This window comes from Malania oleifera, chromosome 5 (assembly GCF_029873635.1).
Source record: "Malania oleifera isolate guangnan ecotype guangnan chromosome 5, ASM2987363v1, whole genome shotgun sequence".
In the NCBI taxonomy this organism is placed as follows: domain Eukaryota; kingdom Viridiplantae; phylum Streptophyta; class Magnoliopsida; order Santalales; family Ximeniaceae; genus Malania; species Malania oleifera.
In genome coordinates, this window is record NC_080421.1 from 30,827,576 (window position 1) to 30,852,765 (window position 25,190).

The 25,190-nt window shown below is 35.4% G+C and overlaps 1 protein-coding gene across 1 annotated transcript in view; it reads left to right on the forward strand.

Annotated features, from left to right (window-relative positions):
* Positions 1–25,190, forward strand: part of LOC131155773 (guanine nucleotide exchange factor SPIKE 1) — a 134,142-nt gene that overhangs the window by 66,922 nt on the left and 42,030 nt on the right. Inside the window, exons 19-21 of the mRNA XM_058109165.1 lie at positions 12,952–13,145; positions 23,129–23,259; positions 24,652–24,727. Coding sequence (XP_057965148.1) covers positions 12,952–13,145; positions 23,129–23,259; positions 24,652–24,727 — 401 coding nt within the window. The remainder of the gene's footprint in view (positions 1–12,951; positions 13,146–23,128; positions 23,260–24,651; positions 24,728–25,190) is intronic.

Consider the following 25,190-nt stretch of genomic DNA (forward strand, 5'->3'; position numbering starts at 1 on the left):
GTGCCAAGTGTTGTTTCAGTCATGTAATTCCTCCTTTAATTGTCTTTCCGCATAATTTACATAAGACATGTCTACTGCCTTCCACTGGAGTAGCAAAATGCCAACCAATGTCTTCACTAGTTAGCTCTTCAGTGCTTGGTTAGATGACTTATACACAAGTAAACAAAAAAAAGTTATCATCCTTATACAATAAATTAAGAATAAAATGGTACATAATTAATTAATTAGTTAATTACATAACAGTATTACATAAATGATGGATTAAATTTAAACTTTAAGTTACTAACTATTAAAAATTTTAGTTGATTTATACGTATATAATACAATAACTTATATTAAAATTTACAATTTAACAAAATAAATATGGAATTGTAAATCTTACAATTTAATTATTTAAATGGTAGTGTACTTGAACTTGAGTCACTTAAGAGTTGAGACTTGACTAATTGTGTACAAATTAGAATTTACTATAAATTGTAGATCTAATATTAAATTATTAATTGTCAAGGTATTAAAAAGAATAAATATGTAGAATATTAGTTCATAATTTTTTACTAAATCTGTACTCTAAGTTTCTAAGTTCTAAGTTCTAACTCTCTAAGTGTCTAAGTAACTCTATAAATTTTATATTTTAATAATTTTATACTAATTTTTTTAATTAATAAATTCTACTTATACAATCATTTACAAATTTATATGTTAATTAAATAATAAATATAAAGTATAAACTGAAATTATAAAACAAACTAAATTATTAATTTATAATAAATTAGTAATTTTCAATTGCATTAACCAATAACCAATGAATAAAACTGTAGAAGTCTAGAAGAAGTGAAGAGTGAAGAAACAAACATACCCACTACCTAGTTACCCACTCCTAAGTCCTGACGTAAGCTACGAGAGAGCTGCTGCATCTGCAACCTGGAAGCCTCCAAAACTTGGAGGATTCAATGGCTTCGAATGAAGGAATTGAAGGCTTTGAAGATTTCGAAGCAGATTTTTGGGTTCTTACTTCTTACGCTGTACGAAGGAGACGAATGACGAAGAGGGAATAATCGAACACCTTTAAGGCAAAAATCGAAGCTGATTTTGGGGATTTCAAAGCTTCAGATCAGTAGATCGAAGCTGTACAAAGGAGACGAAGAGTGATTCGAGTGAAAGAGGGAACTCAGCTTGTGGAGCACAATAGATGTAAGGCTTCGAAGTTGCTTTTCGGTTCTTCGGAGGCTTCAAATGATGAGATCTAAGCCAAATGAAAGAGAAACACACAAAATGGAGCAAATTCGAGGAGATAAGGAAGCTATGCATGCAGTAGAGTAAGGGGCTGTTGGACGTAACGTGTGTTAATGGACGTTACGTGCCGTAACATTAGTGTAACGGCTGTTACTGTCTGTTACGGTTCCGTAACGGCCGTTACCCATGTGAATTTTCTGCTCCCCGCTAATGCGACTTGTAACGGTATCGTCCACCTATTTTTCCATTACGTAATATCTGTTATGCTATGTAACGACCGTTAGTTAATACCATGCTCTATTGTGAAGAAACATATTATAAAAACATGTTTTTTTGTGTTGTCAGTTTTCTGTTTTTGTTGTTGATTTTCTGCTGTTTGCCAAAAAATTGAAGACCAAATTTTATTGTTTTCAGTTGTTTTGACAACTTGTTGCCTGAAATTTTCATATTTAGAAATGGTTTTTTTTGGATTAAATTATTCATTTTATGCACGTTTAAATTAAAATAAAAATTGGATAATCGTATGAATTTAAATATAATTAAAATAAAAGTATACATAAATTTCAAAATATAATAATAAAGGCAATTGCAAAATACTTTTACTATTTTTCAATTGTCATGTCTAATAAAATTTTAAAAGTAGAACAATTAAGTTAAATAATTATAATAAATTTTATTTTTATTATAGTAATTCTTTTAACGTGCATTATTTTTAAAGATGAAAGTGAGAATGTTTTAATTAAGTTTTTAATTTGTATTAGTTTTATAAATGTTAACCAAATAGGTTGCTAGTTTCTAGTTTTTAGTTTTTGTTTCTGTTTTTTGGTATTCGTTTCTCTAATTTTTGACAGTGATACCAAAGAACCTCTAAATTTTCAACCTTTTTATTTTGCCATACATTTTTTTACATTTGAACAAGCAAAAAATGTAGGATATCACAAAAGCACGATGCAAAAAAGAATGCTTCTTTCACTACATACTCTAATTTCTATCATTTTCTTCATGATGCTTAAGACATCAGCAAAGAGGTAGTGTAAATAAAGTGATTGCCAAATTCCTTGCAGTTCAAAAGTAGTATATCAAATTAATTAGTGTTAGTCTCTAGAACAAAAAATATCTACTAAACCGAACTCTTCTTCAGTTAAAAAAAATTGTAAGTTAAACAAATTAATCAATGACATGTAATATAGAGTGATATCTACAGCTCTCAACTAAGTTGAACTTCATCTCCTACTTAATCCAACTTGCAGGATAGTCAATATTTTGTTGAATTGTGTAACATAAATTCATAATGTGAAAAATCAAATAAAATAGAAGTATAAATAATTATTGTGATTTGGTAAGTGTTTTAACCCCAATTTCATAAAATAAAAATATGAATATAAAAAATTAAACAAAACTAAAACTATATCATAGTTATTTGTTTCTCTACTTATACTATCAGTTAGCGCGTTGTTGTGATGGCTTTATACTAGGAGGATTTTGAAAAATTACAATTGGTTTGTTTTAGGTAAAACATGCAGCTAGTGGAACTTTGTTAGCTTCATTATTTAGTTTCTGTTTGGGACATTTTTCAATCAAAGTAAATTCTTGTTGTAAAATTATTTTTATGCTAACTCTTAATAATTTGTTGTATAAGTCACATTCTTGAAGTTGAAAACCTGAAATAATTCATAATAAAAGTTGTTTTACAAAAGTTGCTGGAAAATCTATTTAGACTAAAGAGTGCATTCCAACTAAATTATTGCATTTTTCTTGGAAGAAGTGTTCAACTCTAAACCTCTTTTCATTCATCAACTTTTATGCATGAGTATATCTTTTGAAACTTAAAGACATTCACATGGACAAGCTTATATTTTGTATTTTTTTCCCTGCATTTTATCTTGGGTTGTTACCATTGTTGAGATTTTTTATTCAATGATTGGTCTAACACAATGATAGGTCTATCCATAATACATACCACATACGTTCTAATGACCATAATACTCTTACCAACTCTCTCTAATTAACATAATACTAACACACCTAATAATACTAGAAGACTAAAATAACCATTAACACTCTTCCTCAAGCGGGAACATAGATATTATATGCGCTTAGCTTGCTACAAATAAATTTAACACGAGCACCCCTCCCAAAGCTTTGGTGAACAAATCAGCAAGATGCATATCGGACTTCACATAAGTGGTAACAATGAGCTTCTGCACAAGTTTCTCTTAAAAAAAAATGGCAATCAACTTCAATGTGTTTCATTCACTCATGAAAGACCGGGTTAGAGGCAATATGAAAGACAGCTTGATTATCACACATTGACTCCATAGACTAAGAATGTGTAAAACCCAATTCTTCCAACATGTTTTTCAGCCAAGCAATGTCATATATAGTGTGAGCCATGACCCTATATTCTGAGTTGGCACTCAGCCTGGCCACTACAGTTTGTTTCTTACTGTTCCAGTAAACGAAATTACCACCAACAAGGATATAGTACCGGTTATGGATCTTCTATCTGAAGGTGATCCAGCCCAATTTTACTTCAGTATATCCTTGAATACAAGTGTGATTGTTGAACCAAACTAATTGGTTCTCAAATTACTTAAAACCAAAACCAAACCACACACCGATGGTTCAGTCTAACTGTAAACTGATTTTTTCTAGTTCAGTTCAATATTTTTCTTTTATCGATACCAAATTTTAAATAATCTTGTTAGCTTGACTGCCAAAATGGTTTATGTTTAGTGCCCAGAAGAAATGGGCTTCAATAAAATACATGGCCCATCAGTTAAACGAACAAGCCTGGCGTACAATGATTTATATTTTACTGCCAAAAGAAATGGGCTTTGATAATTGTCCTAGCTCATCAATTAAACAAATAAGCCTGGCCCACTATAGTTGAATGTTGGGAAGGAATACAAGATATTATAGTAAAAAGAATAGATATCTCGGGAATAGGTAAACTTGTCAATGGACTTCCTAGACTAAAACCCAGCAGCCAACTCTTCTTAATGCTCTCCCTCTTTGGTCTCTTGTTCCACATTGAAAGAATGTATTCGGGGGGTGCCTCTGCATCTTTATAAATGCAACCAAAGCTTAATTTTATGCAGTAATGAAAAATTATTAGATAATATAGTCATGTTTGTACACGTATATACTATTAATAATGGTTATTTTCATATTATAATCTACTTTTTTAGTTTTTCTTGGTTTGGTTTTCTTGTGACACTGAAATTGAAGCTGAATATGGGTTTTTATAACATTCAAATTTGAAACTAAAGATCGAAATCGAAATACCAAACCGAACTGTCAAATAGTTCGGTTTCAATAAATTTTGTATGCCCCTAATTTGGATACTTCTATTCCCAAGAAGTATTTCAATGGTCCCAAATCTTTGGTTTGAAACTTAATTTGTAGAAAATGTTTAAGGATCTGAATACGTTTATCATCATTACTTGTTAGTACAATATCATCCACATTCTCAATAATGATCCTATCTGATGAAGTATGATGATAAAACACAATGATTCGTTGAAGGCCAAACTTAAGTACTACAACATTGAATCGACCAAAGCATGCTCTGGGAGACTATTTTAAACCATATAATGCTTTCTTGAGCCGAAACACTGAGCTTGACCTCCCCAGGCAACAAATTCAGGTTGTTGCTCCATATAGGCATCTTTATCAAGATCACCATACAAGAAGGCATTCTTGACATCTAACTAATGTAGAGACCAGTTACAAGTGGTGGCCTAAGAGATGAAAAACGTACTAATGTAAGTTTGGCAACTACGGAAAAAGTGTCGTAATAATCCAAACCATACAATTGAGGATATCCCTTAGCAACAAGACATGCCTTCAGATGAGTCAAAAAACCATCATGGTTGACTTTCATAGTGTATACCTAGTGACCACCAACCACAGATTTGTCAGGAGGAAGAGATACTAATTCCCAAGTATCATTGTCCTGTAGAGAATTTGTCTCTTCAACCATGACATTCCTCCACCTAGAGTGGGCTAAGGCTTCCAAAATAGATTAGGAAGGGCAACAAATGATAGAGTAGTGACAAACCATAATAGGAGGGTGATAAGATGTCATAAAAAACAAAATTGGAGATGGGATGTTGTGAACATGTGCTTTTACCTTTCCAAACAGCAATGGGAGGATCAACATCATGGGGAATATTATACTTAGATGAGGAAACCAAAGGCATGGTAGTAGAAGCTAGAGGGGTCTCTTTCTTGGAGTTGTCATTGTGAATACTCCTACAAATTAGGATGATTGAGACGATGAGGAGGACTCATGCTACATGGAGACACAGGTGGATGATTGGTTAAGGAAAGCAAATTGGAATTTGGAAGATTAGGCAGAGGAAGAGACTTGTTGACATCAGAAGCACTCAGGGACTGAGTGTATTATGGTGTAAACTCATAGAAGTTGACATCTACAAAAATGAAGAAGTGATATAAAGTAGGACTATAACAACGATATCTCTTTTTTGTATATGAGGACCCCGAAAAGACACATTTTATAGCACAAGGATCCAACTTATCCACCCCGGGAGTTTGCTGATGAACGAAGGACACACACCTAAATATACGAGTAGGTAGAGAGAATAGAGGTGAATTAAGAAAGAGAATGAAGTAGGGAGTTTTACCACTAAGAATAGAGGACGAGATCTTGTTGATAAGATAGCAAGCAGCAAGCACAACATCACTCCAAAACACTTTAGGTACATGTATTTGATAAAGTAAGGTGCACGTGATTTCAAAGATATGTCTATTTTTCCTCTCTGCACTTCCATTTTTGTTGAGGAGTGTGGGCACTGGATTATTGATTAACAATACCATGAGTCAAGTAATTAGTGAATTGAGTACTGAAATACTCTAGCATGATTACCTTGAAGTATTCGAATTGACAAACCAAATTAAGTCTTTGTTTTAGAATAGAAGGCACAAAATATATGAAATAACTCAGAATGGTCTTTTATTAAATGCAACCAAGTCATCCTTGAATAATCATCCAAAAAAGTTACGAAGTACCTGAAATACAATTTGGATTGTTGACTTTGGAAGAAAAAGGGACATGATGATGCTTTCCCAAACAAAACTCCCAATTAGGACTAGACATAGAACTCAAATCAGGGACTGTATATTTCAACTTTTCCTACGAAGGTTGACCAAGGCAACAATGAATTAGGAGTGGTGTGGCAGCCACAGAAGGAGACGGTGACTCAAAATGATAAAATCGTGCCAACTTTGCGCTCTCTACCAATCATCTTCCTTGTCTTCAAATCCTAAATGACCACATAGTGAAAAATGTTATTGAGCAGTTCATTGATTTGTAAAGCTTGCTAATGGACATAAGATTGGAAGGAAACTTGGGAATATACAAAAACGGAAGGAAGAGAACTAGAAGAAGTGGGATTTACAGTCCCAATGTCCTTGGCAATAGCGATGGATCCATTAGCAAAAGTAACACAAGTAAATTTACAGGATACTGAAGAGTATGATTACCACGTCTACAATGAGCACACTTGCAAGGAGTGCCTCTACCATCACAACTGCTCAAACCACCTTGATAACTTCAGAAGTTGCTTAGTTGAAAGCTTGAATCACCATACGTGGTAGAGGCTGTCCTTTCAGAGCTAGATGCGAGAGAAGGGGATTGTGTGTTGAAGGAAGCATGAAGGACATGAGAATAAACATCAACAAATGATGGCAACTTTGCACTACTAAGTATTTGGGACAAGACTACCTCATCCCTGAGTTTCAAACCCACTATAACCTGAAGTACTATCTACTCCCTCTATTTTTGCATCTTACGAACAACATCAGTTATAGATTGCACGATGTTAAGCTCCTCATCAATATGTTTCATCTCTCCGAAATAGTCCATAATGTTCCTATCTCCCTGTTGTGATAGAAAGTACTTCTTGGATAAGTAATACATTTGTGTAATGTTTAGTACGAAAACTTGGCATAACCTCGAATCTCCTAGATACATGCTTATCCGTGAAATTTGGGGCTCCATTGAGTTTCACAAGAGGGAGACAATCAAGGCATCTTCTTGAATCCAGACTTATTTCCTCTTCTCATTAGAAGGACCAAGTTGGAGTAAATGGTCAAATTTTCCTAATTCTACTAAAAATAAACCCTAAAGGCGTTAGACCATTGAACGTAATGCTTTCCATCCAACTTATCACTTGTTATTTGTAGTAGCAATGAAGGAAACATGTTTTTGGGATTCATCCCAACACACACAAACCAAACAACTATAAAAAAAATAGGAACAAGCAAAACTAACCAAGACAACCATAAATGAGGTGAACCACTGAAACAGCCACGTACGAGTTGAACTACCAACAAGCTAATATAGCACTACCATAGCCTCATAAATCAACTTATGAAACACTGCCACTGCTTTAAGAGACTTGCAAATAGCCTCTACGAACACTGAAACAACAACGAATGGATTACCATAAGTGTATGGTCGAGAACAGGTGGGTCTTTGAGCAAAACACATGCCCAATAACTTGGTAGTATGGTCTAGGGAACAAATAAAAAATCCTGGAGGAAAAAAAAAAAGCAAAAAAGGTGGCCTGAAACACTCTCATGCACCGGCATGTGGGTAGGAACTGCTGGCAGTTGGTTGGTCTGTGGCAGTGTGTGGGGAGGTTTTTGACGATGGGATTTTGTGGGGTTATGGTTCAGAGGGTTCTGTTTCTGGCTGTATGGTTGGTTTTGTGAAATATTGAAGGGTTGTAGTGGCTCTGAGAAGGGCAAGATGGGAAGGTGCTTTTCTGGCTGTGGCTGAGTTTGGTTTGGTGGTAGGGTTTAGGTTGGATCTTGCTTTAACACCATGTTGAGATTTTTGATTAAATGAATGACCTAACAAAAAGATAGGTCTCTCCCTCTATTTATTATACATATCAAATACATTCTAATGACCATAATACCCTTTTACTCTCACTAATTAACATAGCACTAGCACACTTGATAATGCTAAAAGACTGAAATAACCATTAACAACCCTAAAGTCTAATAGTTATATTACTCACTTGCAGCATGAAAAAAACCATTTTAAATGTATTTGTGTTTATGTGTTAACAAAATTTTGTAAAATGGGAAAAACCTAACACAATGATGGATCGGCCTCTTTAGCTATATTATATCTCATGTACTTCATAATGAACATTATATCCTCACTAACTCACACCCCACTAAGATATTGCATTAACACCAAATAATTGCTAACACTCCCCCTCAAGTTGGAGAATAGATATCACATGCTCCTTGCTTCTTACAGATGGATTTAATCCATACACCAACAAAGGTTTAGTGAACAAGTCATCTAACTAGAATTTAAACTTGGGAAGGGAAACAAAGGATAAAGTAGTAATAAACCAATATCATTATGAGGTTGGCACAGTCATAATAAAGTTAGTGATTGGACTTTGGGCATAGGTGCATTTACCTTTTTGAACTATCATAGGAAGGATGATATCATGAGGGATTGCACGTGACGAGAAAACCAAAGCCGCAACATTAGAATCCAAGGAACTTCTGTCGCTGTTGTGTGTAAAATTATAGTTTATGGTGATTTGAGTGATTAGACTGACTCAACCAACATGAAGATTCAACAGAATATCTAGGTAGAGATAATGGACTTGAATTTGGAAGGCTAGGCATGGAAAAGATTCATGGACAAGGTAGGTAATATTTAGCATAGACATAGAAACAAGAAAATGTGGACTATAACCATTGTATCCCTTTTGAGTATAGGAGCATCCTAGAAAAATATACACTTAAATAACACCCAGATCCTTTTTATCCACCCGTTGAGTTAACTAATAGGTAAAGGAACACACACCGAGTATGCATGGAGATTGTGAGAACAAAGAAGAATCATGGAAGAGAATAAAGAAAGGTATTTTGTGACTGAAGGCAAGATATGGTTTTTTGCTGATAAGAGAAAATGGTGAGGACAACATTAGACCAAAACGCTTGGGTACATTCGTTTGAGACAACAGGGTATGAGTGATTTCGAGGATATGTCTATTTTTCCTCATCATGATTCCATTTTGTTGAGGAGTGGGCATAAGTTGAATGATGAATTATCTCGAATTTTGTTAAGAGTGGTAGGAGTTGTGTAGTGAAGTGCTCCTTAGCATTGTTACTTAGAAGTATTCTCATAGACCAAGTCTTGATTTTGGCACAAAAGATGTTAAAACTCGGAATGATTCTTAATTAAATGAAATCAAGTCATCCTTGAGTAGTAATGAATAGATGTAACAAGATATTTGAAACTCATCTTTGGTGCGACATGATTAGGATCCCAAAAATTAGAATCGAGTAACATGAAAGGGTTAACAGCCTGTTTGTTGACTTGGGAAGAAAACAAGAACTTTGTTGTTTTCTTAACAATAGTGGTGGACCCATTGACAAGAGTAGCATAAGATAAGTTGCTTGGATGCTACTGAGTGTAAAAGAGATTGTTAGTATGTGTCATATGGTTTGTTGGTCACTGGTAGCATGATCTTTGACCCAAGGGCTAGTGGTAGTGATATTGGATAACAAGAAGCTGTAGCATTACCTATCTAAGAAAGGGGTGCTACGACTTGATATTGCTAGATTTTTGAACACTCTTCCCCTCATACAAATATATTACACTATTCTCCAAAAGCTGAGGGTGTAAGAGTGGAATCTGGGGGTGGTTGCATTGGAGTTGCATGGGGGCTTGCCATGGAGATTCCAACTTCGTCTAGTTGTATGAGCCTTGTCTAGGATGAGTACGCTTGCGTGGGGTACCTCTATGGCTCTACCACATCATTTCATCCATGATTACCCAAGCCACCCATTAAACCTCCGCTAGATCTACCATGTGCGATGAATGTACTTTCGTAATTAGAAGTTGGGCCACCCAAACTAGGAGCTGGGAGTACATAGGCTAGAAATGAGCAAAAGCTGACAATTCTGCTCCAAGGAGAATTTGAGATCAGATTGGTTCTATTAGAATACCATTTTACCTAAAAGTTTAAGTTGTTAGGTTGTGTGCCAACAATGTATATCAAGCCTTAATGCTTCCTTGCACATGCAGCCCAATAACTTGTGGAGAGATAGATGAACAATAAAAACACCCGTCATGGGGAATAACATAATTTTTAACAAACAAGCAATAAACATGGGCAACAAGACTAGAGCCCAGGACCTCCTAGTAACCTGGCTTTGAGACCATGTCAGAACACCACTTAGCCTAAAAGCTTAAGCTGTTAGGTTGTGGGGTATATTAAGCCTTAACAAGTTCAAACTCGGGTTTGAAACTCACTACAACCTAAAGGACTGCTCCATCTGCTTTTGCATCTCTTGGATATTGGTTCTTATGGTTTGCACATTGTTGTCTTCCTCATGATATGCTTCATCCCAATGAAGAGCTGAGTGATTCTCCTATGTCCTTGATTGTAGTCGAAAGTACTCTAGGGAAAGATTGCGTGTATGGGTTAGGTTACTCGAATATAAAAGCATGACATAGCCCCACATTTTCTTACATACATCGAGATGCATAGACATCCCTGCAAGTTAGGATTTAATTGAATTCCATAACAGGGAGAACACAACTGCATCTTCCTGAACCTGTACTTTCTTCTGTTTGTTGTCATTACCCCACATCTCATCACATGCATTGAGATGCATACACAGCCATGCAATCTTGGATTTCATTGAGTTCCAGTGCAGTGAGATGATCAATGCATCTTCTTGAAACAATACCTCCTTCTAGTTGTTGTCATTGGGTTGATATTGAAATATGTGTTTGGACTTGCCTAAGCCTGTCAAATAGATCTCGACTGTCTTTGGATGACTGCAAATAATTACTCACATTCAATTTATTAGTTGTAATGCTTGGCAAGGATGAGGGAATCAAACCATTTTGGATTCATGGACTCCATCCCATGAGTCACAAACAAGTCTAACATTGAATTGGGTGGACAACCGGATTGAATATCAAAGGACAATGACATTGCATTGCTTCAGCATCAAATGAACTCAGCTGCCTCTAACAAACAAACTTATGAAGGTATCAAATACTCATTAACAGTGCACCGAATTGACTGTGACTAAGTAGGATGGAACTTGATATTACGGCCATTGACTGAATATTGGATCAAAATAGGCTTTTATGAAGCCTTGCGTACCAGTGCATGGCATTGAGCTGGTCAACCTGCAACCAGCTCATGGGGGTGGGGGGGCTCTCTGGTGATGATTTTTCAGGGTCTACACTGTCTGCGGGCAAGTATGCTGTTGGTTTTCAAAATGATTATTTTTTTTACCGTTTATTTGGGAGCAAGAATTTTAGGCATTGGATTTGAATTTGTGTAGATTTGGACAAAACTCAATATAAAATTGTGAGTTTCTTCCCAATCAACAAAAATCTGAATGCAAGACCCAAAATCCATGATTGCAAACATTACATTAGGGATTTTATGGTTCTGATTTGGTAGTGTCATCCATAAAGTTTCTAGCAACTGCTGGGATTTTCCTGTAACTGTGGGGGTTGGTTCTGCTCTGTGGTTGTGTGGATAGCCCTCCTACGGTGACAGACAGGCATAGGATTGAGGGGTTTAAGGTTTGATTTAGCAGTGATGGCAGCTCTTAGGTTTTTAGCCCTTGTAACCAAGGTCTTAGATTTCGATTTTGAATCCAATTTTAAAGCTCCAAAAGTTCGGAAATTTCGACGGAAATTTCGATTTCAATGTCAATTTTGATTTCAATTTGAAAAAATAATGGAAATAAGTAGTAAAGCTTGGAATTCTTTTACAAAGCTTTAGAAATGATTAATAGACATAACAATGTAAGTTTTAGGACTAATATATTACAAGTAAATACATCTATGCTGTGTATGAGGTGGAGAAGTTGTAATATAATATGTGCATCAAACATATTTGTAAGATAATGTCCATTAAACGTATTTAGTGAATCAGTTTATACAAATGAGATTCATTAATCATTTAAATATTATTTATTATACAAATAACGATAAAAACATGAATGGTTAAATAAAATGTTGTTGTAAGTTTACTTCTTCATAAATTTCAAAAGAACTTGTAATAATCTTTTGTTTCGATAAAAAATAAATAAAATAAATTAAGAGAGAAATTTCTCTTTACTCCTAAATCTCTCATTTGCATTCCAGGAAAATTTCATTGCATAGTTCAAATTTCGGCAAGTTTCGCTAAAATTTCAAGATTTTGATAAATTTCGGATGATTTGTTGAAATTTCGATAGAAATTATGCAAGACAGAAATCGATTGCCGTTTCGATTTTGAGGGTGATAGAAATCGGAAATTTCAACAATTTCATGGAAATTTAAGACCATGCTTGTAACCATGTTCTATACCATGTTAACTGAGTTCAGTAAAATTGTAAAAATCTAAAAACGCGACAAGTCTCCCTTTCTTTTTATAATATATTTCATGTGCATCAGAATGACCAATGTACCATTGCTAACTATGCTCAATCACCCATAGGCATATTTTGATTCATTAAGTTTGGAGTTCAATTGAGATGTTCTCTACAACTAAAGTTTGTGCCCCATTGGTTGGATGGTTAAATTTACATATGTGGAACTGTTTGTTCTTTTTGCCATGCAGTGCCATTAAAGAGTGCTAAGATCAGCCTTGTTCAAAGTTTTGATTTCCCTTGTTTTAAACGCTATGTCCTTTGTCTTAGGTGAAGATGTTCCACCTATGCAATTGAAGGAAGGTGTATTCAGATGTATAATGCAACTATATGATTGCCTTTTGACTGAAGTTCATGAGCGCTGCAAGAAAGGCTTAAGCTTGGCAAAGCGGTTGAACAGCAGTTTGGCCTTCTTTTGTTATGATCTCTTGTCCATCATCGAGCCACGCCAAGTTTTTGAACTGGTATAGCTTTTATTATCCTATGGTCTTTGTGTATGTTCGTGCACATGCATGTATGTTATGTATTATTATTAGTATAATTATGATATGTATGCTATCATATCTGTTGCAATGGTACACTTTCGAATTTCAAAATTTAATAGTATAAAGCTTTAATTTCAGCACATCTATTTGAGTAGGATTTGCCGACGCAAATCTGTATCTAACTAATATGTTCGTGCAATGTATGCATGGCTTAGACTCTCGCCTATAACATAATAATTGATGTTGGTATGAAATGGTTTGTAATACTAAAAGCTTTGGTGGCAATTCCTATGATGATCCCAACATTTTCTGGGTTTGCTTGTAGTTTTCTGCTACAACTTGAACATTAAGACAAAAAAAAAAAGAAACTAAAAGGGAAAAAAGATAGTCAACTCTGATTAAGAAATCTATTTTAAAATTGTTCCCTTCGTAATTAATAGAGCTTTGAAATCTTGCCAATTCACGCCAACTTTCATGCACTTTTTCTTAGCCCCATCCAGCTGAACTTCATTTGATCCATGATACCCCAGTCACAAACCCATTTCGTCCAGAAGTTTTTGAGCTCCTTCTCAGGAGTAGGTAATAACCCATTCCTATTGATTAGTCACAGCCAAATCTACACCTAGACCACCCATGAATGGATAAGGCGCAACATTAGAGAGATTACCAAGTGCGTGAGGAGAGTTGGAAATGTAATCTGTTTTTTCAAAAATATCATCCGTCATATGACCACTATCTCGAACAGGATCACTACCAAACTCACTGTCCTTGTCTGAGATATCCTACCCTGGAAATGATTTCCTCCTTTATCAGAATCAGAATTGGAATAATCCTGAAATTCCTCATCATAAGACTTTCCTGCTTCATATGTTCTTAAAAACTTACTCCCGTGTAAGTCAAAATTTTCCTACTTTTCCCTTCCCTGTAGTATGCTGTGCACCATTATATCCCCAGCCATTTTATTTGCATAATTTTTTTACGAGAAAAATTCATCTCTTGTGTACGCGAACCATGACCAACGCATTCCCCAATCTGGCTTCCAAGTGACTGCAAGAGATTATGGGCTCCAGCAGAGTGCAGGCGATTATCATCTCCAACTGATTGCATCTCCTTCTCCTCCAGAGAATTTCCACTCATCATTCCTTCACAAGCGGACAAACACCTCTGCTCTTCATAGAAATTGAAAGAATTTTGGGCCTCTCCGGTAATTGAAACCGCATGGAAGGAACTTCCGTAATCCTTAATTAGAAAATTGATAAGCTCCATGGGTTATTACACCAATGTATTGGGCCGTTCCAACACTTTTTATGCACTGAGCATCCTTTTGTTCCAACTGGGAACAAAAAGATCCCCTTTTTCTTTTATCCTGGGAATGTTTTAGGTTAACCCATTTTTATCGTGAGAAGGGCCTGTTGGAGTGGCTGGCCCAACTTAGATTGCAGAGACCCTCCCCCTTTTTCAAGAATTTGACATTATTTATTCCATATTATATTTTGATAAAAAGAATAAATTTATCAAGAAAAGAAGGAGATAATTTACAATAAAATTCAGCAGGATGAGACTTCCTTTAACTTAGACAGATAAAAAAAAAATAGAAGTAGATAGAAACGAGCGAAAAATGACCAACACCATGAACTAATGAAGTAATGCCCGCCAATTTATTGGTGGAGCACTAAATGAAAGCGAGAAAGACTATCCTACACTAAACCTAGCCAAAAAAAAAAACAAAAAACAAAAAAATTGAATACCTATTGAATTGTTTTTAGGATTCCCAAATCAATTGGGATTTCTAATTAATGTGTTAGGATTCCCAAATCAATTGGGATTTCTATATAATGTTATGATTCCCAAATCAATTGGGACTTTTTTTAATGTTAGGATTCTATTTAGTGTTGGGATTTCTATTTAATGTTTTAGGATTGAGCCCACTAAGGACTTGGATTGAGATATTTTACATTCCGAATAGGAGTAGGGTTCCCTACCCTATATATATGTATCCCTATAGGGTTTTTTCATTCAAGTAGTTTCTCATTGCCTTTGGCTAATTTGGAGGCTGACCCCCTTGAAATGATAAGCTGTATTTTCTCTTTCTATTTTTCTTTTCTTTTAATTTCCCCAATTTCTCTTTGATAAAATCCTAGGGTCTTATCATTTGGTATCAAGGTCCCAAATTGAAGCTAGGGTAAAGTGTGTCGGCCACATAATAGGTTCTTACCATTTGGTATTAGGGTCCCAAATGAAAGCTAACTCGTGGGTACTTCTATTGAAGGTCTCCTACCTAACATTTGACATTAGGTCGAAGTGTGTCGGCTGCGGACTATGATTGCTGCAATTTTCTTTGCACTTTTAGAAGAATAGACGTTGGGAGAATAGCGACGTCACTCTAGAAAGATCATTGGCAAGTAGAATGTTAGCAAAAGTATCACACCACTTGCTCCTTGCAACCCTCCTGCCAAATGGTTGACTCAAGAGGAACTTAAAGAGTGAACGACAAAGGATCTGTGCTGGCATTATGATGACAAGTTGCATAGAAGGCATCGTTGCAAAAAGGGATGACTCTTGATGATTGAACCATTGGAGGAGGCAAAAGAGGTTGAGGATGACTCCCCTTATTTAGATAATGAAGGTATGAAATCTAATGATAATGATGAATCTATCGCTTATTTAGTTCATGCTTTAGTTGGGTATATTATAATCCTTAAACCGTGAAAATTAGTGGCTTCCTGAAATGCCAACTTATTACTATCTTAATTGATATGGGTAGCACTAATAATTTCATGGATACTAAAATTAAACGACTAGCCTATCTTGTGGAGCACTGTGAAAAGTTTGATGTGAGGTTGTAGATGGAAGGACCTTGACATTTCAGAGCAAGTGTACGAAGGTTAAACTTACTATGCAAAATCATGGGCTGAATGTTAATTTCTTTTTGCTACCACTAGAAGACTATGAAGTGATTTTAGTTATTGAATGGTTAAGGACTTTGGATGATATAGCTTAGAATTTTTCTAAACTAGTTATGAAGTTCATCGTGAATGGCTGGACAGTGACTCTTAAGAGGCAAATGTTGTGGTAATGTCAATATAGTTTCAAGCCATTGCATGGAAAAGCTCCTTGAAAAGGAGTGACACAACTGCTTGGTACAACTTTGAGCACCAAAGGAGTTACAACATCAATTTGGCTAGGATGAAGGGCTAGAATCTGTTATTTTACAATTTTCTGACCTATTTGTAGAGCTACATGGATTGCCACCTCAGCGAATAGATAATCACCACATTCCTCTATTGCCAGGTAGTGCCCTTACTGACGTTTTTCCTTATTGCTATACTTATTTTTAGAAAGCAAAAATATGGAAAAGATAGTGAAGAAAGTGTTAGATGTTGGCATAATTCAACCTAGTGTCAGTTTATATTCTTCTCGTCTTATTGGTGAAGAAGAAGGATGGCTCTTGGTAGACGTGTGTTGATTATCAAGTAGTGAACAAGAACATTGTGAAGGATAAATATCGTATCCTTATTGTGGATGAATTGTTAGATGAGTTGGGAGGTGTCCAACAATTCACCAAACTTGACTTGAGATGATGGCTACCACTAGATTCGGGTGCACGAGGATGACATTCAAATGACTGCATTTAGAACTCATGATGGCCATTACGAGTTCTTGGTTATGCCTTTTGGGTCAACTAATGCGCCTTCAACCTTCCAAAATCTCATGAATGACATTTTCTGATCTTACCAACGTAAGTTTGTTCTCATATTTTTTTTTTATGATATCCTGATTTATAGATCGTCTCTTGAAGATAATTTATGTCATATGTGAATTGTACCCACCACTCTTTATGAGCATCACCTATTTGTCAAGAATGTAGCTTTGATAGAAAGCATGTCGAATATCTTGGGCATATTGTTTCCCGAGAAGGTGTTTTCGTAAACCCTTCTAAAATACAGTTGATGACACATTGGCCTATTCCACAAACAATCAAAATTTTGCGAGGATTTTTAGGGTTGATTGGTTATTACCGCAGGTTTTTCAAGGCATATGAAAAGATTAGCACTCCAAGGGTTGCTCTATTGAAAAATGATGCATTCAAATGGAGTGAGGAAGCTAAACAAGCTTTTGTGGAGCTTAAGCACGCAATGTCCACCACACTAGTCCTTGCGTTACCAAATTTCAACAAGGTGTTCATCATTAAGTCAGATGCATCAGGAGTTGGCATTGGTGCAGTTTTAATGCAAGACATAAGTCCTATTGCTTTTGCCAGTAAGGCTTTTTCTCCAGCCCACATTGGCATGTCTCTTTATGACAAAGAGATACTAGCCATTGTGCATGTAGTTACAAAGTGGAGGATTGTATATAATTGGCTGGCATTTCCAAATGTGAATTGACCGCAAAAGCTTGAAATATTTTTTGGAGCCGAATCTCTTCCACGAGACGACAAAAGTAGGTCACGAAGTTGTTGGGCTATGACTATGAGATTATTTACAAGATAAGGAATGAGAATGTGTGGCAGATGCAATCTCACGACTTCCTGAACAAGTTGAACTTATTACTATTCTGTACCTGCATGTACTACTCTTGAACAAATCAAGAAAGAATGATGGCTGAATTTAGAGACTAGAGGTATTACCCAAAAGCTACAAGAAGAGCCAACTTCAGTCCCTCCTTACTTTTGGGACTCTTTAAAGTTACTGTATAAGGGGAGGATTTTATCAATGCCTAATTCAACTCACAAGAAAACCATACTGCTAGTGCATCACCAGGATGTAGGTCACTCTAGTTTTCTTAGAACCTACATGTGCAATTCCCAAGAGTTTTACTGGAAGAGAATGAAGCGTGAAATCAAAATGTTTTATGGTAGAATGTGATGTTAATGACAAAAAAGGAAAACTATGGATAGTACATGACTTCTACAACCTCTTCCTATTCCAAAAGAAGCTAGGACTAATATCTCCATGGATTTCATTGAGAGACTACCATCATCTAATGGTTGTTGTTATGGACCGTCTCACAAAATGTGCTTATTTTTGGGCCATAACTCACCCTTATACTACTTTAAGTGTTGCTCGAACTTTTGTTGAGAATATTGTCAAGTTGCGTGGCATTCCTCAGTCCATTGTTAGTGATCGTGACAAAGTCTTTACCAACTACTTTTGGGAGGAGCTTTCCATTTGCAAGGAACACAATTAAGTATGAGCATTGCATGTCATCCACAATTTGATGCTTAAATTGAAGATGTTAATAGGTGCTTAGAGACTTATCTTCATGACTTTGCTGGAGACAAGTTGAAGGATTGGGTGTGATGGCTCCCATGGGTCGAATAGTGGTACAATACCAGTTGTCATTCCTTCGTCAAGTTGACTCCATTCGAAGCTGTTTATGGTCGAGGTCCTCTTGTTCAATTGTTTTTGCTATTATTTAGTTGGATCATCTAGAATTGATCAAGTTGAGAAGGAGTTACATGATTGAGACAAAGTACTTTAGCTCCTCAAGGAAAATATTGTTGTAGCTTAAGCTTGAATGAAAAAGCAAGGTGAGGAGCACTATAGTGAAAGGGAATTCCTAGTAGGAGATTGGGTATTCTTAGGCTACAACCCTATGGATAGATATTTGTGACTGTTCATTCTTCAATGAAGTTGTCTCCTTCGTTCTACATGCCTTATATGATCCTGAAATGTGCAAGCCCTATTGCTTATTGTCTTTACTTACCAACAAGTTATATGGTGCATCAAATTTTTCATGTCTCTTGCCTAAAAAAGAAGTTAGGGGAGCAAATTACAGTGTAACATCACTTGCCTTATGTTGCACCTACTAGTCAGGTTCAAGTGCAGCCACAATAAATTCTGGATCATCGAGTGGTCAAACGTAGAAATTGAGACATCACAAAATTTTTAGTTCACTTGTCTTACTTACCATTTGAAGAAGCATCTTGCGAAATTTATCAATCCTTGGAGGAGAGATTCTCGGAGTTAATTGCTACTCAGCCTTGAAGACAAGGCTGATTTGAAGTAGGTGGAAATTTTAGGACTCTCAAGTCAATTGGGATTTTTAATTAATTTGTTAGGATTTTCAAATCAATTGAGATTTTATATTTAATGTTATGATTCCCAAATCAATTGAGATTTCTAATTAGTGTGTTATGATTCCCAAATCAATTGGGATTTTATTTAATGTTGGGATTGAAGGTGAGGTGGTTTTGGAGATAGGGATGGGGTGGAAAGGGAAGATATTTATGGTGTTTTTCCGAAGGGTTTGAAAGGTGGTGGGTGGCAAAGCTTTGGATTGGGCTTTTTGAGGTAGTGAGGGAGTTTTGTCACCAATGTGGGTGGCAAAGATGAAGGAAGCTAGCCAGTCCATTGATCATGGAGCTAGATGGTGTTGAGACAGAAGGTCGAGAAGGGTCAAGGAAGCAATTGAGATGAGCAGAAATGGAGGAAGGGTGCGATGGTGCGAAAAGGTAAGCTATTTATTTGGTATGGTGGTGGTTTACAAACAAAGAAAACTAGCTTTCTCTCTGTTGGAAACCTTCAGTTCTTGCTCAAGGATGAAGACTTCGTCAGTAAATGTAACTAGGGCTACGAAAGGGATTGCAAGACTCTTTGAGGTGGCTAGGGTTTGTTGGAAGGAGGAAGAGATGAAGATTGAGCTAGGGTGTTTGTTTTCGTGATAAAAATGGGTTGGGTGTGAAAGATCATAGTTGGGCCATGAACAAACTACTATATAATTAGTGCTAATAATGCCCAAAAGATTGGTGTAATGACCCATGGAGTTGATCAATTTTCTAATGCGGATCAAGGGATATCGTTCTATGGTGTTTCAACTATTGGAAAGGCCCGAAATTCTATCGATTAGTACAAAGAGCAAGGTTGTTTGTCCAAGAATGAAGCAGTTATAAGTGGAAATTCTTCGGGGGAGCTGGAGATGCAGCTAGTTGGAGATGAGAGTATTCTCCTGCACTCAGGGGGTCAGAATCTGTTGCAGTCACTTGGATGCCAGATTGGAGAATGCTTTGGTGATTGTCATTGTTCAGGGGAAATGAGTTTTATGGTAAGAAAGAATTTATGCAAAAGAGTGTTAACTGGCTGAGGATATAAAGATGTATGAGCATCATACAACTGGGAAGGAAGGGAAAAGTAAGAAAATTTACCTGTTAAATAGTTGTATGAGTTCAGACTTACATCGGGGTAAGTTTTTAAAAATAAATGAGGCGGAAATTTTTTTTATTTGGAGGACTCTTGGAATTTTTCTAAGTCTGATTTTGGATGGAGGATCATTGAGGGAATAAAGTTCGGTTGATGGGGCTAGGAGGGTTTAAAGCGGGGTTTTCTTTCTATCCTTTTTTTTCCCCCTTTCTTTTTGCTTTGAGGATTTTTTGTCTCTCCTAGGTTGTAATTCTCTCTTTTCTCTATCTTAATATATTTCTTTTGCTGTAAAAAAAAAATCCTGCACCGGGTACCACCAATATGTTCGATAACTGCAAAATAGCATATTAACGAGTCTACCTTCTTTCCAAATCTGTTAAAATGAAGATAATGAAACTTGCCAAAGTAGGTGCTCAAATCTAGTGCTCTTCAAAAATTTTCTTTTACTAGATTAAAGAAAAGATTCATTGGAGAGTGAAAAAGGAGAAATACAAGGACTGGAGAGTGTGGCATCCTCCAACAAATGTAACTATAGAACAGTTACAGAAAGACAGCTCTCGCATCCCTTTATAAATTATTTTAAGAAATATTTAAAAAAAAAAAAACGGAAAATCCTAAAGCTAATGCCTAAGGGGAGTGTCCCCTTCCCTTGGCCAAAAAAAAAAAAGGAAAAAAAAAAAAAGAAAAGAATTTGTACCATAAGATATGGATTGCTCTGCCTAGAAATCCTTGCATTCGTCTCCATCTACATGGTCTAAAACATACCCTTCCATGCAAAACTGCATAACCTTTCTTGTTCTTCTAGACCCCTAAAGCTTACCAACATAAAGTCATCCACTGCTTCTGGAATCCCCCATAGGCCATACCTCTCTAGGCAAGGTAAAAAAATGTTCTCAAATATTTCTTACGAAATTGACAATGTTAAAAAAGAATGCTCACTTATTTTGTAGATTTCATGCACATCACACCAATATCAGAGCTAATGACTTTATTGTTTATCCTCACATGCAATAAGGCATTAGTATTGATATACATAAATGCATTAATTGTAGAGGGGATCTGAGCTTTCCAGATTAGGAGGAAAGAGGTGGGAGGTTGATGATATTTCAGTAAGTGCAATAGAAAGGTTTTAAAAGAGAAAAAAATTTGAGCCATCCCAAATCCATATACAAATCTTACACCTTAATTGGTTAAAAGAATCCAGAACTCAATAGATTGGCAATTTCAACAACTTATCTTTCATTTTGTGAGGAAGGGAAATCCCAAGAACAGGAACCCCTTCCAAAAAATACAAAGAATTGATTGGAGCATTACTCATGGGAGAAATCCTAAAAATGGTGAGGTGCCAAGACAGCAAAAGAAATTGACCGACCCAAGGATCCTCTCGAAAGTGAGCAACATTACCACCCCCAGAGCAAGTAAAAAAAAAAAAACACAAGTGAGAAACCTGGCAGACAAACTGCCAATGGCCCGGATGAGAAGTGTAACACTCTTTCCCATCCCAGCTGCAATGAATACTTACTCTTAATGAGACTAAAAATTTTGATGTTAAATGTGGATGGAAATCTAGAGGGTCCAAATTTATGGAAATTTCAATTTTGTTGTTAAAAAATAAGGAAACGCAAGATTTGATTTTTATTTTTTCAATTTTAATGATAAATTCCTGGGGGAATTTTGGCCAATGTAAAGCATGAGCAAGCAGTGGTCTCTAGTAACTGCAAGGCAAGTCTTCATATTTGCGAGTAGATATCCTAGGTTCTATTCTCCTCCTCTTCCTCCTCTCAGGCACAGTACTGTAATTCATCTTCTCCTTGTCTTTACAATTGTGATAGCAATTCTTTATTCTAATCCATTAACATCCTTGAAACACTAGAGTACTTTTTCGTCTTTTCCATCATAAAACCCTAACCTTAACTACCTAAATTCCTAGTTTTATTTCTGCCAGAATTTTCCAGTTGTGTTCTATCTTACTCCAATGCCTAATCACAATTAGATCCATCTATAGTTGGGTTCTGAATCCTGCCTCTACTTTCTACCATAATTACATGTCTCAATAACCTTGTGCCCAAGGCATCTGTTTCTAAAGGTAACCTCCACGATCATGTTCCCGCAATTCCACTTGATTAATGTTATTAGACATCAAATTCCTTATTCCAAAATTGCATTCTCATTTGTGCCTCTTAACCACATTCCAACTTACTGGGTTATCCCTTTTGTTATTACTCATGCTGGTCTACAGAAAATCAGAAGCCAAAAATACTAAACAACTTATTCAAAATAGCCCCAGGAAAATGAACAATGCAAGAAAATATGTGAAGAAATGTCTCCACTTTGATAATAAAGCACCTGTACTAAAAAGGAAGTGCTTTATTTGGCTTGGTGCTCTTGTATGAAGCAAATCATTACTCATTAGACTTAACCCAATTTGAGGTTTATAGGCCTAGTAAAAGCCTTTATTTTGGAGGATATCGTAGTTTTTCAAGTGAAGAGTATAAGATTAAAGGAAAAGATCAGGTTTTTTAATGGAAATTTATTGTTCACTTTTTTTTTTTTTTTTAATTTCAAAAATATGTGTGATGTCAATGTCTATAAATTAACTGGTGCTGGAACTATGCCAAACCTATGAATTTCACTCACATAAGCAGGTGAAAATTTCTCTTGGGTGGAGTTGTAACAAAGTGCATAGTAGAAGCTAATGCTTGTAATGTTGCGTTCAAAAGATGAAGCTTCGCTGGCATTTGTTAGTTGGTACTTTTGTTATTTTAGTAACAGTCACTGTTCATTGCACGTTGTTTGCACTCATATGTCTTTGATTTGCTGCAGGTTTCCTTGTATTTGGACAAGTTCTCTGGGGTATGCCAGTCAGTTCTGCATGACTGCAAGCTCACATTTCTGCAGATTATATGTGATCATGACCTTTTTGTGGAAATGCCAGGGAGAGATCCTTCGGACAGGTACATTGTTTGTCTATTTTATGGCTCAGTGTTTTTTTACCTTGGAATCTTAGTAGTGGTGCGACTAAGTTGGTCCGAGCAAAGCCTCCTTTCCTTGAAAGTTATATCGTGGAGGACATGGTCTTAAATTTCCACGAAATTGTCGAAATTTCGATCGAAATTTCCGATTTCCATCACCCTCAAAATCGAAATGGCAGTTGATTTCCATCGTGCATAATTTCCGTTGAAATCTCAACGAATCATCCTAAATTTATCGATATCTCGAAATATTAGCGAAACTTGTTGCAATTTTAACTATACGATGAATTTTCGTTAGAATCCAAATGAGAAATTTAGGAGTGAAGTGAAATTTCTATCTTAATTTATTTTTTTCGAAAAAAGATTATTACAAGTCCTTTTGAAATTATATGAGAAATAACTTACAATAACATTTTATTTAACCATTCATGTCTAAATTATCATTATTTGTATACTAAATAAATATTTAAATGATTTATGAATTTCATTTGTATTAACTGAATATGTTTAATGTACATTATCTTATAAATATGTTTGATGCACATACTATTTTACAACTTTTCCGCCTCATAAAAAACATAGATGTATTTAATTTGTAATATATTAGTCCTAAAACTTATATTATTATGTTTGTTAGCCATTTCTAAAGTTTCACAAAGAATTCCATGCTTTACTACTAATTTCCATTATTTTTTCAAATCGAAATTGAAATTTTCGTATTTTTGGAGTGTCAAAATTTGAGTCGAAATCGAAATTTAAGACCTTGGTTGAGGAACCTGCATATTAATATTCTGATAATGAATTTTCTTTTCTTTTCTGTCCAAAAAAAATCTTAGATTTATTAGAATATCACCAAAAAATCTATATAGAGGGTCTTCTTGGTACCTTTTATCAATATTTTTCATTATTTCCGTTTACCTCCTCTTTTATTAAACAGAAATGAAATTTTATAAATGGTGATATAAGTCATTGGTCATCATTGGCTTCATCTTTGTCCCAATAGGTCATTTAAGAATCATGTCAACCTACATTAAACACAATTGCCCGTTATTTAGGCGCCCAGGGGCTGGCGGGCAGGCAGGAGGAATGCTTTATTGACTTATATATAAATGTTGTATTGTGTTGCCATGCATTTGCTGAAGATTTCTGACATTCTTTTTGTTTTATATTTTTTGATTTTATTGTTTTAAAAATATTTCCAAACTTTTTGTTGTGCGGCTATCAAACATTAATCCTAAATGTTTGAATTTTATTTTACATAATTATGCCCCTAACGATCAATTACAGCGTAGTATTATGGTAGACCCAATGACTATTCCCTTTAGTCATATGATTGTAAATTTGTCTAACTTCGAGTTCCTTGTCATGCTGTAGGAACTACCTTTCATCTGTCCTAATTCAAGAGCTTTTCCTGACCTGGGATCATGATGATTTATCTCAGCGTTCAAAAGTGAGTTTAGTTCAGAAATGTGAAGTCCTTTGTTCCAAATTGGTTTTGTTGTTTCTTCCATTGGTGCACTCATGGTCTTAAATTTCCACGAAATTTTTGAAATTTCTGCTTTCCACCACCCTTGAAACTAAAATGGCAGTTAATTTTTGTCTTGAAAAATTTCCATCACTGAATCATTTAAGATTTATTGAATTCTCAAAATTTTAGTGAAGCTTGTTTTAACTATAGATTGAAATTTCCTTGGAATTCAAATTTGAAATTTAAATGAAAAATGAAAATTTTACCTTAATTTATCTTAAATGTTCTTGTAACCAAAGATTATTACAAGACCTTTTGGAATTATATGAAAAATTAAGCTTAGATAGTAGCAACAACATTTCATTTAATCATTTATGTCTAAATTATTTTATTTGTGTAATAAATAATATTTAACTGATTTATGACTTTCATTTGTATTAACTAA